This window comes from Candoia aspera, chromosome 6, assembly GCF_035149785.1.
Source record: "Candoia aspera isolate rCanAsp1 chromosome 6, rCanAsp1.hap2, whole genome shotgun sequence".
NCBI lineage: Eukaryota > Metazoa > Chordata > Lepidosauria > Squamata > Boidae > Candoia > Candoia aspera.
In genome coordinates this window covers 72,146,615-72,166,406 of record NC_086158.1, presented here as the reverse complement: position 1 = coordinate 72,166,406, position 19,792 = coordinate 72,146,615, and the positions used below count along the sequence as shown (strand labels likewise).

The following is a 19,792-nucleotide window of genomic DNA, read 5'->3' as shown; positions in this document are numbered from 1 at the left end:
AGCAAAACTCAGGCTAAATAAATGGAGCCTCCATTGAAGAGTTAATATGCTTTTGCAGGCCAGATGTTGAAACAAAAAACGGGGGACAATTTTGACCACCTTCTTGGTCAGATTGTGAGAACCACGGGACCTCTGGCATCTTTCCACAAGGCAACAATTCCTTGAATACCTGGCCTTCTTGGAGAGGGGGGTATATGTATTGATCAAGGCCATTATATTTGGTGTGGTGAATCTTTTTTCTGCCAAGCACAACCTTCTCTCAGAGATAATTCCATTGAAGCCCACATGATAGGTCGAGTCAAAGCAAGCAGTGGATGGGCGAAGGACAAATGTAAGCATATCTTTCCTATCTCTGATTTCTCCTTTACATCCCTTCTTTGTTCACTTCCTTGCAACAGGCTGCAGGGAAGGAATAGGGTGGACCTTATCAAAAGGCTGAACTGATCTCCTTGCATCGGGAATCAGAGATTAGACTGAGTTTTGCAGATTTCCCTGCATTAAGTATACCTTTTCTTTCAAACAGCTGTGTGTTACAGATGGGCAGGACAGACAGAACCCCCCCTTACATGCAAACATTTCACAACTTGTCCTAATCCCTGCCAGGGAAAACCATTTTGGGGCTGGGTATTGCTGTCTTTGGACAGACACGAACCTTCCTTTCCTCATTAAAACCCTGGAAAAAAACTGTCCTGCTCGGCATCCGGGCTTGAAAAAAACTTCCCCTGAATTACAAGAGACACAATAGGACTGTGCAGTGCTTCATCTCCAAAAGGTGCTTTGGAGTGGGCAAAACAGAAGTTTGCACACCTCTTTCCCAAGAATGCACTTTGAAGCAGCTTTTTGGGTCAAATGTGAAGCACCACAGAATCCTAAGAAGCATTTTTAGAAAGTCCAATTACTGCAGAAGGCAGGGGAGAGTTAGACAGAAGAGGAGAGTCTGCAGAGTGCATTTAGACCACAGAAGCCCCCTTGCCCCTAAGTTAGAGTCAAGGAGAAGCAGAGGTCTTCACTAAGGGTGAGAGGAGCAGGCTTGGGCTTTGCAAAGAAAGTAGTAATTTCTGGAGGGAAGTATGAACTAATCAGAAAGGCTTCTTGTTCTGGAGTACTCCTCTGTAGATAATCTATATTTAGGCAACAGTTTCAAGGATAAATATAGACTTAAAAGTATACACAGCAGATGTGGGTGTGGAAAACGGCTGTTAGAAAAACTGCTGCAAGATCTCTGAAGGAGGGAAAACAATTGCATTTGTTTTGTTTTATTATGCCAGTTGCAAAAGAAGCAGACAAGTTGATATTATGCCAGTGGAGTAGGTAGGTGGCAGCTTAAATGCAGATGTTGAAATTTTGCCCATTAAGAGAATGTTCTGCAATAATTGAGACAGAAATGCAGACCTTCAGAGATGGTTTTGGACAGGTTTGGATATTGTAACATTTTAAAACCGAACAATCACTGGTCTGAAATGCTCACCTTCATGGGCAGTGTAGACAAGGGCTGGACTCAATTTAAAACATGGCTTGTTTAACCATGAATGACTGAATAAGCCAGAACTAAATGGGTTCAAACCATTTGCCAATTCCAAATAAACAGACTGATTTATGGCTTAATAGGTGAATAATGCCCCCTGAAAGTGGCACCTTGTATCCCAGATGGTTCCTGGTCTGTACAGGCCAGGTCACTCACAGTACAGCCGTAGTAGGTGGATTTTGCTATTCTGCCACATTGCCTCTAAAAGCAGAGAGGTGGGGTTTGCTATGGGGATGAATACCAGCCATTCCTATTTAGGGGAAAAGAGAGGAATGCATTTGGATAAATCATCTGAAAAGATGGTCAAGTCTTGCCTGTTCGTTCTTGTCACTCAGAATGTGAACATCCATGGGGAGGGGGGCAAGTGAAGAAACGTGCACCGTGACACTGCTCCTATATACCTGCCAGCAATGTCGTGACACACACAAAAAGGGCAGGACTTGTACTGTGGCATTCTGATACACGTTTCATCATTTTGGCCTCATTGTGACTAGCTGCAGACACCTGTGACTCAGACCGGAAATGTGAACTCTGTCCCACCATTCACACCGGAAGCCACTGAAGAGAGAAGCAATTATTTTCTGTACAGCAGTCTTTTTTATCCAGCTGAACTATGGGGTATGACATCTGAATGTGACAAGATCAGAAAGTAGTAGTCACATATATTAACAGTTAAAACCTGATTTATGTTATGGCTGAAAGAGCTAGAGGTGAGAGAATATATGCCTTTCCTCCATTCTCTCTCTTTCTCCCACTACAATCCTTTCCCTCAACCCCAAAGTGGGGAGGACCCTGTCTTCACTGTCAGTGAGCAGCATATATCCATGAAGGCTATATATTAAACCTATGGTGTAGATTTATGATATGTAGTCCTCCAGATGTTACTGAACTACAATTTCCAGCAGCCCCACCCAACCTAGCTAATAGTAAGGGATGATAGTCACGTGTGAAGGTTCCACCACCTAGAGGTTTGCTGAGGTTTCTCTAACAGGGTTGATGTCCTTTGGCATATGCTTTACCTTTTTCTATATAAACGAATGGCTTCCTAATGCTTGCTGACCTTATAGCTGTTAAAATGTTGGAACACAGCTTATATACATGTCACCAAAACAGATTCTAAACAGTTGGCTGGACTGAGCTTCAAGGAAAGTCTTTAGCATTTGATGTCTCTATTATTATAACCAAAAATGTTCCATATACTTGGACATAAGCCCAACTGAACACAGAGAGAACAACTATACATATATAGATATACTTGACATAATTATGGAAAATAAGCATCAAAATCAAAGAGAACAGTAATTCCATTGTGTAAATTACTCACGCGCATAACTTACTTTTTGAACTTGCTCATTATTCCACTATCATTTTTCTTGATATCATGCACTATTTTTTGAAGCTGCCTGTATGAAAGAAAATGGTAAGAATTACTACCAGATTACACAGTTAATCACATTACAATATATACTACAAGATGCTGAAATAAGTCAATGGCCAACCACTTTCATACTGTTGCCAGGAAAATGCCATAAATGTGCCCATTGAAGTTACTAGAAGTTGAGCATGACCCTGGACATCTTTATCTTTTTATACCCAACATAAAATATTAACGTTTGCCATTGTATTTTAATGTCTTTAAACTACTTATCTTTCTAGTGAATCTATTTATTGGGAGATGTCAGTAATCCTAGACACTCTGTCAGTGTCAATTCACACACTGAGGAACTTCCTAGAATGCGAATGTACAATTTCTTATTTAAGTGAATTATTATCATTATTATACAATCTCCTCCTCCTCCTCCTGCTGACCCATACGGTAGATTCTAATTTACAAGTGTACATAAAAGATTGTTTTAATAGACTGCAAGCAATAACTGATTTAATTGATAAGTTAAATATACTGAAGTCTTACATTACCATGTACTCATACATACATATGTGTATCCACTGCACTAGAAGACATGAATTGGATTATTGTCAAGGTATTAAATGCTTTCCTTAATTGGAAACAAAATGCATGTGTACTCTTTGTCTTTTATAACCAAAACAATACAAAAGACAGTTGTGGACATCCTTTTAAATATATGAAAATGCATTTTAACTCTAACATACAGACACTAAGAGTGGATAAGCTAGAAATTGATATTGTAAAAGCACTGGCAACTTCCAGAGTAGGTACAGGTAGTACTTGCTTAACGACCATTCGTTTAATGGTGGTCCAAAGCTATGACGGCTTTGGGAAAAGTGCTTTATGACCTGTACTTGCACTTATGACCGTCACACCACCCTTGTGGTCACATGATCTCAATTTGGGCACTTGGTAGCTGGCTTTCATTTACAACCAGTTGCAGCATCCTGAGGTCATGTGATCATGATTTGCAACCTTTTTTGCCGGTTTCTGGCAAAAAACATCCATTGGGGAAGCTGGATTTGCTTAATGACTATGGTGATTCACTTAATGACCCACAATTCACTTAAAGTCCATTGTAAACATGGTAATAAAATTAGGTCCGGTCACATGGTGACCCACTTAATGACCGCACCACTTAACAACCAATTTCCTGGTCCCTATTGTGGTTGTTAAGTGAGGACTACCTGTAATTCAATACAACCTACTTTTGTACTGTCTCCTGGTGGTCAATAAAGGTAAAAACAGCATACAGGATATGCACTGTGTAAAAATAGAGAAATCCCCCCCCACCAAGAGGGGGTGGAAGTCATGTATGTAAAACTTTGTAAAAGAAGAGTGTGACATAATATATTCTGTCTGAGAGCTTATGAAAAGGTGGACGGTGATTCAATATGATCAGCCTTCAGCAGCTGACTGCCTTCTACATGCCCTGGAATGTACATAACTACCAGCCACACCTGGATGGTACTAGGATGGGAAAGGACCAATTACATATAATTTAAAGATTTAATCTGCTGGTATTAGCAGATAAATTTTAGCTCCATCCCATGAAAACTTAGTATCTGCTCTGTTTCAAGCTGAAGTCCACAGCGTGGGTTGTTCCCACTCTTCCCTTGTGGAAGATTGTAGTGGTTAGGGATGATAACAGTCGTAGTCAAACGCATCTGAAGGGCACCAAGCAAAAGAAGTCTGACTGAAAATATTGGAAATAAAAAAATCTGTGGTTCCCACTAGGCCAGATGAGGACCGGGATATATCCATCAGCTTCACTGTTTGCTCCGTTACTGTGGAAAGGAGTAACTTTGCTCTCAGGTGAGAGAGAAACTGCCATGCAGCTGATATTTATTTTGGTTGGTATGTCTTTTCGTTTTGTATAAATAGGTATGCAGGTGAAACTTTTTTAAAAAAAGGATTATAGTTGATGAACAATAGGAGGAGCCTGCAGGATCCAAACAGTTCCTACAAATGCTCTAAAAGTGTATTATTACTGATTTTTTTTATTATTATGCCAAGAATAGAGATATTTGTAGAATGATACAATGTATTAATTGGAAGGGACCTTATAGGTAATCTACTCAGTGTAGGTTCTACTAAACCACCACTGGCAGGTGGCCATTCAATCCGTATCTGAAAACCTTCAGTGAAGAGAATTCATCACTGTTCTCGGCAAACTCTTCCATGTATCAGCGCTCACCATCAAGAAATTCCTGTTCATATTCAACCTGAATCTCCTTTGTTTATATGACAATTCATCAGTCCTTGTCTTGCCCTTGCTTTCTAAAGACAACAGGTCCACTCCCTCACAACAGTTTTTCAGATATTTGTAGACCACGACTGTAACTCTCCTCTTCGGGAAGCTTATCCTATCTGACTCTTTTTACCACTCCTCATAGAGGGTGGTTTCCAGAACCTATCCTACTGGTAAGATAAACAGTAATACTTTATTAAGACCTCTTTAACAAGATCCAATTTGTTGTGGTGGTTAAGGCACCAGGCTAGAAACCAGGAGACCGTGAGTTCTAGTCCCACCTTAGGCACAAAGCCAGTTGGGTGACCTTGGGCCAGTCCCTCTCTCTCAGCCCTAAGAAGGAGGCAATGGCAAACCACTTCTGAAATCTTGCCAAGAAAAATTCAGGGACTTGTCCAGACGGTTGCCAGGAGTCAACACTGATTTGAAGACACACACATACACACACACAAGATCTCTTTGGTCCAGAGGGCCTTGTGATTTTTTATGTTGAACTTCAAAAAGACAGCAATTTTGTAATTTCCAAATAATGTAAATCTGTAAGCCCAGCGATGACCAGGTGGTTAGGACTACAACTTTGATCATATCACCCACCAGTTTGAAGGGATCAGAGCAGGGAATTCAATACGCTTTTCCGAAGTACAAGTTGACTAGTTTTTCAAGCTGATAGCACTTAACCATAGAATCCTTGGAATAGTTGTGTGAATGGATGCTAGTGGCTGACCACTGAAACATGGTTTTACGTACATTACCATTGTCAGAAAGTGTTATACAGTATTATACCAGCTTTCCCCAAGTGACCACTGTGTTGGAACTGCATCTCTCAGAATATACACTTTCTGGATTCTCTTAGGAAAAAAATCAGAATATTTAAAAAGTAAATATAGAAGATTGCTCTCTTCAGGCATTTGAAGTATTCACAGTATTTACCCACAAGGAGGGCAAGTGGATGAGTGCATGAGCTCCTTTCAGCCTGGTATCAACATTGTGGCCCTTCCTATTAGAAAATAGCTAATTCTTTCTATCTGAAGTGAAAGATTCGGGTTTCGGATGTTTTCCACAAATCTAAATATGTTGGGTAGTCTCAATGGATACAGAAAGCTTACCAGTGATTCCAGTACATCTCTGCATTTCTAGAGTAGAACTCCTTCCCTTCATGGGAAGGAGTTATTGATATGTACTTTGTATACCTAAAGAGGGCTTTTCTTCATAAGGCACGTGCTTCTACCAACCTTTAGTTTCTTTGGAGTGCTACCTTCCAACATTTATCTCGTGGACTGCCTGATTTCACACAACACAGTAAGCCATTAACCACTGCTTACAAACCATAATTGCAGGGTTTGAACACCATGCTAACTTATAACAAAAGAAATCACATTTTCTGGCCTGTTATTCTTGTAATCCTGCTGTGATTTGGTTTGATCCCACCAAGTTCACGAGCAGGAATGTTCATGATGGGGGACAACAATGTCAAAATGGCAGGTGCATCCAGATAATCAAAGCCCCACCCCTTTATGTTTGTGGAATGCACATGAGGCATGTTAAAAAGGACCAGGGTTTTGATTGCCTGGTCACGCCTACCATTTTGATGTTGTTGACCCACTTATGGGTGCCTCTGTTTCCAACTTTTTCCCTTCATGGTCCTTCCCCTATTTATTAAGTTAAGTCTCACAATCAAGGAACCCTAACTATCTAAGATTGGCAAGAGTGTAAAGGGATGAACAAATGGAAACAATTATGATAATATGTATGTTTGCATGAAATATTAATCTATGGTTAAATTGAGTTTGCATGATACACTGAATATATACTAGCCATGTGGCTCCATTCACAGAGTAGACCAGGCTGAAATGGGATTGGCCAGTGTGTGGCTCAGAGTGGCTTACAAACACAGCCATTATAAAACAGATGTATTAGGAAAAGGAGAAAAAGAGAAGACAAGACAAAGAGGATAGTTGTGTTTTCTTTTTAAAAGGAGAAAAAGCTAGTGTCATCATAGATTATCTGTTTAACTGAATATTTTGATCAACTATGTGACACCAAACTGATGTCCACTCTGAGTGACCACATAGATTTTTTTCCAGGACTAATTGCATATACTTTGGTTATTATTGAGACAAATTGAGCCAATTAAAGCTCTTTTCTAATTCTAAGTGTTTAGAAACTGAATGGCCCTATTACTTTAAATAATCCTTTTAATCATGCATCTAAGAGAAAGAAGTCTTGTCAAAATAGGACTAATAGAACAATCACTTTAAAAATTAGTTCTGTCAGCTTAACTTGTGACTGAAAACTGACATTTCAAGTGATTAACTGCTTGGTTTAATTGGCAGTTGATAGATTAGAATCTGTTTTATTTTTAGTGATACACTTTTTTTGATCTGCTGTTTTACTAGAATAGGAAATTTAAAAAGATACTAGACAACCCTGTGACCCATTGGGTCATCCTTGGTAGTGCAGTCTGATTTGACCAGAACGAACATTAAGTTTTAGGCTGACCATATATTTTTATCCTAGTGCTGGACAATCCTGTGATCATCAAAGAGTATATATCATAAATAGAAAAATGATTGTAGTGGCAAACAAACTTCAATAGTGTCAATATTTACTTACCTAAACAGATAAACAGAATGACCACGGGTGGGCAAAAAAGCAGTGGGAGTGGGAGTGACTTCAGACTTCCTGCTGGCTTCCCCATGACTTTCATTGTGGGAAGCTGGCAGGGAACATCAGAAATCATGACCACATGACTGCAGGGATACTGCAATGGCCACAACTTTGCAAATAAAACTTGTCTGAACATCATGGAAATTTCAATTCCATAGGGGTAATGACTCCTGGACTTTTTACACATTCTTTAAGTTAGTGGATTTTAGGTACTTTGATTCAAAAATGGTTGCAGTATAATGCACCGTTTGGGCTAACTTGAAGGTGCAAAGAGAGAAACACAGTGAGAGTTTTAAAAAACAATGACTTCTGTACAATTATGTAAGGGGGAAAAGGATGTGATAGTGGAATCCTGTACAAATCTATTTTTGCTCATTGAGTTCAAGAGGGACAACACCTACAGAATCACATACTGCTTTGCAGCCTAAATAGAACCACCACAATAATATTTAATATTTTGATTTTGTTATTTCATTTATAAAATGTATAGACTGTGTGAGAGGCTGTGGAAAGAAGATGGGAAAGGAAGAGTTAAAATGATGTAAGAAAAGGAAACACAGCACAGATGTGGAGACCACAGGTGGATGCATTTCAAAGAGACTCAGTTTGAATTGAGTCACTATAACTCTGCCTGGGAATTTACTCTTTACATTTTTCAAGCTTATGTTTAACTTCTGACAAGCATAATAGATGCCTTTTTTGAAATCCATGTGGTTCCTGCTTCTTTGGTTTGCCAGCTATGTGGCCTTGATCAGCTGTAATTTAAACAGGCTAAGCGATTTGCGTAAGAGCAATGGTAATAGCATCAGTGCAATGACATATAATACAGCAAAACAATTATCCATAAGTTATCAAAACATCAAATAATTCATCTATCTCCCCCCTCCCCACAACACAATTCATTAGTTTTGGAAGGTCTTTGTCCTGACTAAGCAAGAACCACGCTGAGACAAGGAAGAATTCTCTAGTGCTTTATTATTGCTATAGTAGACAGAAAATCCTACCAAACTGAAGAAGCGTGGGAAAACCTAGACAGATAAACCCCCAAAAGTCAAGGCGGGTCTGTTCAGTGTCTCTTTGAATGACAGCTCAAACTCTCTAAACTACGCATGCGTTTTCGCCCCTGGATAGGGGCCCCCTCCTGCTCACCATCAGTGCTCATGACAGTCTTCTTCTGTTTCAGAACAGCTGAGTTTAACAAACTTTTATAAGAATGGGAATTACCCCTACAGAGAATGCCTGCTTCTTACTCTCTCCTGGTGTAGATGGGACTTTAGCAGGAATTATTGGGGGGTGGGCAGGGTCTGTCTGGGAAAGGTGGTCTTCTGAATACCTAGGCCTTGATCCATATTGTGATTTATAGGTGATAATCAATACCTCAAATTGCTCTCAGAAACACACTGGTGGCCCATACAACTCCTGTAACAGTGGTATTACATGACAATAATAAGACTATCCCGTAAATGTTTGGGCTGCTGCATTTTATACCCACTGAAGATTCTGGGTGATTGTCTATAATTCTAACTGAATTATAGTAATACAGACAAGAGAAGAGAAGGGCATGAGTGACTTTTAGACACTCCTGTTCTACATAAGGTCTCTACTGATATGCCAACTGAAGCTGAAACCCCTCCTGGTCACAGCCTCCACCTATTCTTCCAACAGAAATTTTGGAGGACCCTCAAGTTGCAAGCTCGCTCTCCATGGGAGAGCACAGTCACATCAAGGGCCCAGAATCATTCCAAAATCAGCAGGCTTTTGAATTAATTGCCATTCCATCTTCCTTGGGTTTGAGTCTGAATCTGTTTTCCCCCCTTAAGATCCTGATAGCCTCCAAATACCAGTTTGGGACTGCTATCACATCCTCACTTCAGCCTAGAGTGGAAATGTACAGTTGAATATAATCATCATATTGCTGAAACTTCACTCCAGATCAGCAGATGACCTTTCCCAGTAGCTTCATGTACAGTAAAAAGTTTGCACATTAAAAGACAACTGATAAATTAATCATAAGTTTAGTAATCCTAAATTTGGGATTACTAAATTTATGATGAGATATTTAATGAGGTAAAAAATAAAAACCCACCCTGGAGGAGACTAACAGTCAATAAAGCTGTTATTGATGCTGATGCAACAAAATAGAGAAAAGATTAAGCTTTACCTTTGCAATTCCTTACATATCATCCAAGTCTGCTCTGGAGGATTGGGCCCCTTCTAATCAAATATCCGGGAGGGCACCCGGGGAGGAGGCAAAAGAGAGGAAGCCTCCACTGCCTGAAACCTTGTCTCTGCATGTGGAGTTTCAATCATTATATATGTGATTCAAAGAAGGGTCTTCATCACAAAGCACGCAGTTTTCAAGATTCTGCTGTGATCAATTCCCATCTGTATTTTATATATTGTTCATAACAGAAGTTGTTTTCACTGGCACTGGTATGAATATGTATTTTATGTAGGAACCATTGGTATAATCTTTTTTCTTCAGAAAAGATGAACAATATTATGTCTAAGAAAAGTTGACATAAACTTTCTAAGAGTACTGGAGAGGATCCCCTCCCTTTCTCTCTGTATTTTCTGAGAAAAAGAGGAAATTTGGGGGTAAATATGAAATATATATAATACTTTATCTGTTTTAAATTTCCTTCTACTTCAGAGACTTAGAAAACAACTTACCTATTTTCATAAAATATACAATTAGTACATAAAAGTATACCACTTGCTATTTTTATTACATATAAAAGAATAAATGTCTTAGTTTTATTCAAACAATAACTATACATAGATCTAACATTAGATGTGGAATAGAAAGCAGCAAGGAAAAAGATCTGAGTGCAGGTGGCAGAAGACTTTCCTCAAATCTTGTTAAGACACAATAAACAGCTAATTGGAGACGTTCTGCTGTGACAGTCCACACTCAAAGGAGAAGCAATATTTCTGCACACCATCTGCAAACTTGTTCAGCTGGGGGAGAATTAACATCTGTTCCTCAACCTCTAAATTTGGAATTAGAACCTTCAGAATTCGATGCTTTCAATGAGTTATTTGTGGATAAAATTTCTTAGAATTGAGCTGACTTGGATATACTATTTTAGATTCAGAGTCAGAGATGGCCCAGGAGTTCCTCTTATATGATTGAACTGGATCAATTTCAATCAATAATTCCGATGATGTGAATGATTGCTTTGGGGTAGTGCAATCTTTGCCCAACATGGCTTATGTCCATCTCTCAGGAAGCTCTGGAAACTGGCTGGAAAGCATTATCACTGTGTCTCTCACACCAAGGAAGTTACCTTCCTGTTTAATGGAGGCACTTCTTAGATCACGTTTTAAGAAGTCCTCCCTTCCTCCCTCAGACATGAGCAATTGCAAGCCAGTTTCTAACCTTCTATGGCTGGGCAAGGCAATTGCTTGGGATGGGAGGGGGGATAGTCTGTCATGTGGATGGCTGGCACCTAGATGCAGCCCGGGGAATTTCATCAAGACTGTGATCTCACCATCTTGGGTTTTAGATCTCATATTTTATATTTTAGAGTTTTTAGTATATTTGTATATGTACATTTTATAATGTATCTTTTAAAATCGATATTTAATTTTTTACTGTTTTAAATTCGCTTATAAACCACCCAAGCCATTGTTGAGATGGGCAATTGAAAATGCAATCAATCAATCAATCAATATCAATTGAGAAGTAGGTAGCTTCTCACTTGCAGACAGACCCAGATGAAATGGATTCTCTAGATCTATTTCAAACTGGCTTTTGAGCAGGTTATGAGATTGAGGTTGACTTGGTCAGCCTGATGAATGATCTTCATTTGGAGAGAAACAAGGTAAATGTTGATTCTCCTAGATCACTCAGCAAATTTTGATACTATTGACCATGGTTTGCTTCTGGACTGGACTGTTCTGGGAATGGGGGGGGGGCACTGCTCTGCAATGGTTCTTGAGGTCCCTCAAGACTTCATTTTGTCCCTGATGCTTTTAGAGATAAACTGAAACCACTGAGAGAAATCAGGAGCTTTAGAGTTAAGTGTTATCAACATGCTAATTACATTTAAATCCATTTCTCTGTGCCAACATCGTTAGGCAATGGTGTGTATCCCCTAAATATTCGTCTAAGAATAGTTATGGGATGGATGATGGAAAATCAACTGAAACTGAATCCAGGTAAAATGGTGATACTCATTGTGGGGGATTATAATTCAAGGATTGTGTTAAATCTGACTGCTTTAGATGAAATGACACTATTCCCAAAAAGCAGGTACAGAGTTTGGGAATGATCTTTATCTCTCCCAGACCCCAGAGGTGTCCAGAAGCACTTTTTATCAGCTTTGTTTGCTAATGATCAAAAACAATGGTGCCTTTCCTGATAACCTCCAAGCTTGATTTCTATAATGCATTTCATGTAGGTCTGCCCTTTGGTGTTATTTGTATCATTCAATTCAAAATGCTCTTTATACCATTTTTGAAACCTTTATACCAGGGTTTTTCAACCAGTGTTCCATGGAACCCTAGGGTTCTGTGAGAGGTCACTAGGGATTCCCTGGGAGATAATGATTTATTTAAAAAACTATTTCAAATTTGGGCAACTTCACATTAAAGAGGTAAGTTTCGTTCTTTATGTTTAGTTTAACAATAGTGTGAATGCCTGTAATACAGGCCTACCCATGAAACGAATATAATAATTTTGTAACCTCTGGCCTATATTTGAGCCTGAATGTGCAGGAGTTCCCTGAGGCCTGGAAAAAATTTCAAGGGGTCCTCCAGGGTCAAAAAGTTGAGAAAGTCTGTTTTATACTAATAACAGTATATTCTTTATACTGTTATTCTTTTTAGAAACTTAAAACTACTATCTATTCTAGCTTTTAAGGTGGCTTTAAGATGTATCTGTAACAGCCAAATTGCTTATTTTTTAAAAACTTTTCCAAACTGAGAATTTAATTTAATTTAAATAAGATTTTATAGTATTTATATGTCTTGCATGTTATAATTATTATTAGATTTTTGGCATTTTGTGCAAAATTCAAGGACTTTGCCGGTGGGTGGCCAAAACATCAAGCCATCAAAGAAATAAATAAAGCAACATTTTTGAGTGGTTGCTATCAGTTCTGAACTCTAACCCTACTCTTTCCCCATACCCTCTGAAAAAGACGTCTGAAAGTCATTCTTCACACTGCAGTTAAAGGAACATAATGTATTAAGATTTCAACTAAAAAGAAACATCAACAGCCAAATATCATTGATAGCAATGATATTCTGCTGGTTTTAGATACATCTTCATGAAGAAGTCTAATGATAGTATTTAGACGATATAAGGAAGAACTCCAGAACAGGCAAGTCTTCTGTCTCTATTCAAACTAGTTCATTATATAAAGAAATACTTGTTTATTTCAATAACAAGTTTAAACTTGAATGGAACTACTTATGTGAAGAGAAATTACTTTGGTGATCATTCATGATATGGGGATAAGCCTATTCATTAACAAGCAATTTCCAAAACTGATTAGAAAAGGAAGCACCAAACCTAGTGTCCTTTTAAAGGCACTGACCATAGTTTGAGCTAAGATGGCCATTCCATCATCTCCCAGAGCTTTAAACCTGCTGGAGACTGGTATCTTGTGGTCTCCTCATGAGGAACAGCTGTCTGGAGCACTCGTGGGCGATCTCAAGTCCTCTCCTTTGTCTGGAGAGATTCGAAGAGCTGGTATACTCGCCAGCTCTACATTCTGCTGTGGACATTGGTGCTGTTTTTAGCAAAGTTGTCTTCAGTTCTTCCTTTCTTCCCCAGAAGTGGCATGAGTAGTTTTGTTCATCTATAATTGCAGTTACCAACTTATTCAGAGAGTATCAATTAGGAAAAGCTGATACATGGAGTAAGACTTGACCAACATGGCTGAATCAAAACAGCAAATCTAAACTTCTTCTCCATAGGCCTCTGCAGGGGGATGAAGTGATGAGACATGCATTGTGACATTGTGATGCAAACTCTATCCATTGCATACTTGCATATGATGTCACAACACAAGTGTGAAAGAGCGGAGCTTGAGTTATGACATTACAACACATTTCATTATTTTGGCATCATCATGGCTGGGAATGGATTCTAAATGAGTCCTTAGAATTGACAGAAAGGTTTTATTTAGAAATGTTGGTCAAACCTAGATGAACTATTGTTTTGTCTACTGCCTGCTTACAGTAGAGAATGAACTTGGTTTGTGGTTATACTCTTGCCTAGGGATTAATGTGGGACAAAATTTGCTAATAGTAAAAATTAATAGTGGTTAAGGTGCTGGGCTAGAAACCAGGAGACTGTGAGTTCTAGTCCCGCCTTAGGCCTGAAAGCTGGCTGGGTGACCTCGGGCCAGTCACTCACTCTCAGCCCAAGAGCCAATCAGGCATGGTATGAGAGTTCTAGTCCCGCCTTAGGCCTGAAAGCCGGCTGGGTGACCTCGAGCCAGTCACTCACTCTCAGCCCTACCCACCTCACAGGGTTGTTGTTGTAGGGAAAATAGGAGGAGGAAGGAGTATTAGGTATGTTTGCCGCCTTGAGTTATTTATAAAAATAATAAAGGCAGGATAAAAATAAAATAAATAAAATAAAATAAAACATCTATAGTCTCCTGTCCAGAGAGATTCCCCCCCAAGGCAGCAATGACATGATTGAGATTATAAAAGTTATCCTTGAAAACACTGATAACCAGACATTAAGAATATAGCAGCAATAAAAAAAACAGAGAGACAAAAACCGGTCAGTAAAAGAATGATTTAAAACCCAAAGAAAGTTTTTCCTAGTTCAAATAATGCAAGCTGTGAGCAAAATCACAGGAGACTGCAAAACCCAGGAAATGGAAATGCTCTCCCAACCAAGCCACCACACAATTAATTGTGACCTAACTGCCTTCTTCAGAGGCAAACAGTCCTTAATATTCACAATATCGTAAGCCTTGAAGGAAGGAAATATAGTTATGGCTGGGCTTGAGCATTTCTTGTGAGACTGTAGCCTAGCAAGCCTTCAGATAAGCCTAGATTTAAAAGCTTAGACTCAGTCCTAGATTGAGATAAGGTTGCTCAAGGGAACGTGCGAGTTACCTTTCTAGATGACCTCCTACCATTGAGATCCTCTAAGCAAGCTCACCAATACGGGATTCTCTGGCAGTGATTTGAGTTTAGACATCCCAATAGACGTACTGAAAAGCCTAACCACTTTATTAATTATATTTATATACCACTGTAACCTACACAGATTCCCAGCTGTTTACATCTATAAAAACACAAACGACATTATAACACAACCTTATCATAAAACTGCAGTACCGTACAGTAAAAGAAGATACATATGGCAACCGTTCATCAACCCCCAAACATCCTCCAGAACCATTCAACTTTTATTAACTTTTGGAAGGACATTAGGGACTGTAACAGACGATAACTTTCTGTGAGCTCATGTGCCCTTCACCCTTCAATACTGGAGGAATACTACTAGAAGTTGATAGGGAGTATGCATTGCATAGACTGTTTCTATGTAAGGAAGGCAGTCTTCAGTTTATCTAGGAGTCAAGTTAGGGTTGTGTTTATTATATCTTAAAACTAACAATCTGAATTGCACCTGGAAACCCAGCGCCCACAACACCAGTGCTGTATGACTATGGTAACTCTGCTTCATCAACAAGTGAGATGCTGCATTTTGAACCAGTTGCAGTTTCTGAGTAGTCTTCAAGGGAGAGTCCCATGCAAAGAGCATTGTAGTAATCCAAGCAGGTAGTGACAGAAGCATGAATCATGGCTATCACTTTGCTCATGTTCATAAGGGTCCTGAACATACAGTTCTTTAAAAAAATAGATTGTTGGTTTAAGTTGTTTAGAATGGCAGTTTTAGATAGTTTTTAACAACTCAGATTTCATTTCTGATTTCATGTTTTATTATAAACTGCCAAGAGATCTCAGTCAGCAGTATAATAAATTTTATGAATAAATGAATAAAATACAGCTTTGCTTGTGAGTGATGGGCAGTGCAACCCACTCGCTGTCAATCACACAGGTTTTTGAGTGTGTTTGAAATAAACAATAACAAAAATAAAACCCAACTTATTTCATTTCTAATATTAATGCCTGGTAATACCTATCTGGAACGATAAGCCATATTACTTATACATACTTACAATCAACTCTTTACAATTTGATCTATGACAGTAGGAAAATGTGATCCATAGGGATTATTGGATCAGCTGGTTTTCCAAAATCACCTGTAAAAGGATGATGATCCTCTGTACCTTATTTTTTATAATCTTCACCTTTCTTTGTTTTGCACCATACCTCTCCCAAGTATTTTGATTTCCTTCTATTCAGTCTGATTTAGAGAAGTTAATTTTTTGACTTTGTAGAATCACAGAATTGTAGAGTTGGAATGGACCACAGAGATCATCTAGTTCAACCTTCTGCAAAGTGCAGGAAAACCAATTAAATCTTGTACAGGCAGACTTGCTCCCTTCACTTGGGAGTTCACTTGGGCAAGCTTACAGTGAACCTTTGCAGACAAAATGTGGATCAAAGCCCAGAGCAAATTTTGAGGGATGGGTCTAATTATCCGCCAAACTATCTAACAATCCCTGCAGAGCTATTCTTGGCAAATGGTTTCTCTCCAACTGAGTGACATGTAACAGTACATCCACAGCTTTTGGAGAGTCTATAGATATGTACATGTCAAGGAAGTTTAGTATTGTTATCCTTTATTTTACATTTATAGTCTTTTAAAATGAAAAAAAAAAAAGGTTTTCATGGATGGTTAAGAGAAAACATGAAGGTGACCAATTGACTAGTAGAAAATATGTCAAAGTCCAGAAAGTATGACGAAAGTTTCATATCTCATAGTAATTTGTATATTTATTTCTGGCTCAACCCTAACCTCAATGAAATCATTAGTTTTATTCATGAGTGGACGTGCACATATTTGCTTATTGTTTTAAGGGGTTGGTATCACCCAGTCTTGGGTTACAAAACTAAATGAGGATTATGACAGATGCTTGTCATAATTTGGCAGGGGTCATCATGAAGGAGTCCAAAGGGTAAGCTCCATAATCTCTTGGTCTTTCAAACCTGCTACAGACCCTGTTAGGGTGGGAGAAGACCCTTCAGGGAAAACTGAGGAAAAAAAGAATGTCAGGTTCCTCAGACTCTTCTTCCTAGGGCATCATTCATTCACGGTAATGAATAACACTGAGGCCAATTTTGAAACCCACAGGTCAGTATCCCTCTTTTTTTGCCAACCAAACAACTCTCTCCGGTCCCCACGAAGGCCCTTGCATGTGGATGCCAGTTTCACCCCTTAAGCATCACCCTCACCTTCCCCTTCACAAACCAGCAGATGCTCCCTCCCGCCAGCCAATGGGAGAGTGCCAAACCAGGGCGGAGCTTTTTCTGACAACAGAAGGGGCGGGGACTGGAGGAAGCAAGCCAGCCATTGGCAGGACAGCAATGTTACCCCTGTGTGCAAAAGGAAGGATGAGGGAGGGAAAGGAAGGGGAGAATCTCAGATCATGGATGTCTTTGGGAAGAGGAATGACAAAACATGCATCATAATGCCAACACAGCATTGTGGTGCAAATACATATTTGTATCAGAAAGCAGGATGCATGTACTGGGATTTGTGTCATAACATCACTGCATACACATAATCATTTCTGCTACACTGTGGCTTGCTATGAATGTCACTATTTCAGAGAGACGAACGAAGAGTTCCCACCAGTGGGAAGTTGCTTTGCTGTGCAGAACAGTGCTGTGAATCTGCTGTTGCAACAAATACTGAGCCAAGGAACTTGTGGGAGTCGATTGATGGTTTCTAGGACCATCGGAAGCCCCAGCGTTGCGGGAGAATGTAAGGTGTGCACTATTCTCAGACTGGCATGTTCCTTGCGTGTAGCAGGGCTTGGGTATTTTGGGGATGCTGAAATATTTCTCGGTAACATTATTAGGAAAAACAACTTTAATGGTCCTGTACAACATACTTTTTTTTTTTTAAATGCAAATCTCACCAAATCATTGAAAACCCACAAAAATGTGAACAAAAATGAAGGACAAGAGAGCAGAATTCCCAATGGGAAGCTTTCTTACACATGCCCCATTGAATGAAAAGGAACTGCCCCAGGATGCCTCACCTTGGTGCAAGAAAGGTGAGCCACACCGGCCATAAGAAAAATGTAATCCCAAATCCATTTTAAGAAAATAACTTAGTAAGGCCAACTGAAGATGTCAGAAAAATATACATGTTTTCTTCAGGGGTTCCTGCAGTTCCCATTCATTTCGAGAGACTGTGAACAAATCCAGCAGCTGAACGCAAATGATCGCCTTATGCAGATACATGAAATGTCTTAGATCTATTTTTTAAATTTTAACCAGGTTCTACACTTTCTCTGTTTCACTTGACTTGTGATCAGTGTTTGTATTTTGCTGGGTTGACTGCACTTTTAGTGACTTCATACTCATTTCCAGAGAACTGTCAGAATGCTCTCACCCACAGCTAAATGGAGATAAAAAGTCCTCAGGTGTGGAGGAACAGATACTGAAAGACACGTGCCTGCACCAAGATTTGATGTGTTTACTGCAATAAGCATTGCCGGAAGATGCAGATGTGCGCATTACTGAGATCTGCAATGTAAAGAATGATACTATGCGAAGTCTCTTAGCTTTTGCACATCATTTGGTTTCTTTGCTGCAATCAAAAGCATCTAACGTTTTGCGATGCACGTCTGAAAGTTACCACAAACTTTGCTGAAGCGTCTAATTGGCAAATTCCGCACATCCAAGTCCTACAAGCTGCACAGCATCAGTATCAAGTATGGCCTGGTGCCAAAGCAGCAGAAGAATACCAGGTCAAAACAAATGCCACTTCTCACACAAAGGAGTCTGTCGTTTAGTGTATTAAGTGCAGGACTGTACAAGTTCTGTTACCAGCAACTCCAGGCAGTGCTGAGAAACCCCCCAAAGGGAATCTGCAGATCCACTGCCAATCGGTAAACAGGCTAGATCGACCAACAGTCTGACCCTGTGTGGTATAAGCAGGGTCCTGTGTTCTTATACAGACAGCCCTGTGCTACAGAATTAGGTTTCCTCTGTCCAAGTAGAAACCAAGGTGTCGAGGAAGTATTGCAGCCTAGTTAAACTAACACGTGACCTCAGATGGTTGTGAATATGTCCTGGCAAGCCGGGTTACAAAGAGTATATAAAGGTGCAACCGGTTTGTTGAATGTACTAGTGTGCTTTTATGGCAAGCTGCTACCCCAGGCAAAACATCTCCTTGTACTGAGAAAAGATCTATCAGGTTTAAGGTATAGAAACCCTGCCGGGGAGGGGAGGGGGAGCAATCACCCTATCTCCCGCCCCACAGAACCCATTCCTATGCAACTCGGAAAGATTCCTGTGCGATCCGAAAGCCTACCATCCTAGTCACCGCCCGGAATTCTTTGTGGATTTCTGGGCTGCTTAATTATTTTCTACCAACAAGTTCATCCCGCCTCCTTCCGTCGCCCAGACTTCTACTAGGAGACAGAGAAGGAAAGAACTTTTGGATCATACTCTCTGCGTAAGGAGAAGGGGGAAGAAACGAAGCGGGGCGGTGGGGAAGAAGGCAGCGGAGTGGCGCGGAAAGCCGTACCTGAGTTTCTGTCCCGCCGGCACGGTGATTTTATTGAGTTTCTCCATTCTCCCAGCCAACTGCCTCGCACGAACAGGCACCCGTGTCAGAAGGGCATCTGCGAGCTTCCTAGTTCCTGGAGGTCGGGTGGGGTAGAATGGGGTGCGCCGCCGCAAAGAAGAGAGACCGAAGGGGCGAACGCTCCTCCGGCGTCTCGCCCCTGCCCGGAGACCACGGCGCGCCGCGGGAGAAGCGAGTCCGCGCGTGTTCAGGAGAAGCAAAACTTGCTCGAGCGCCCGGTCGGATTTCACGTTTCGA

At 40.1% G+C, this 19,792-nt stretch overlaps 1 protein-coding gene across 1 annotated transcript in view; it reads right to left on the bottom strand.

The window, feature by feature from the left end:
- BLNK (B cell linker) overlaps nucleotides 1-19,792 on the bottom strand; it is a 112,455-nt gene that overhangs the window by 33,902 nt on the left and 58,761 nt on the right. Inside the window, exon 4 of the mRNA XM_063307376.1 lies at nucleotides 2,863-2,928. Coding sequence (XP_063163446.1) covers nucleotides 2,863-2,928 — 66 coding nt within the window. The remainder of the gene's footprint in view (nucleotides 1-2,862; nucleotides 2,929-19,792) is intronic.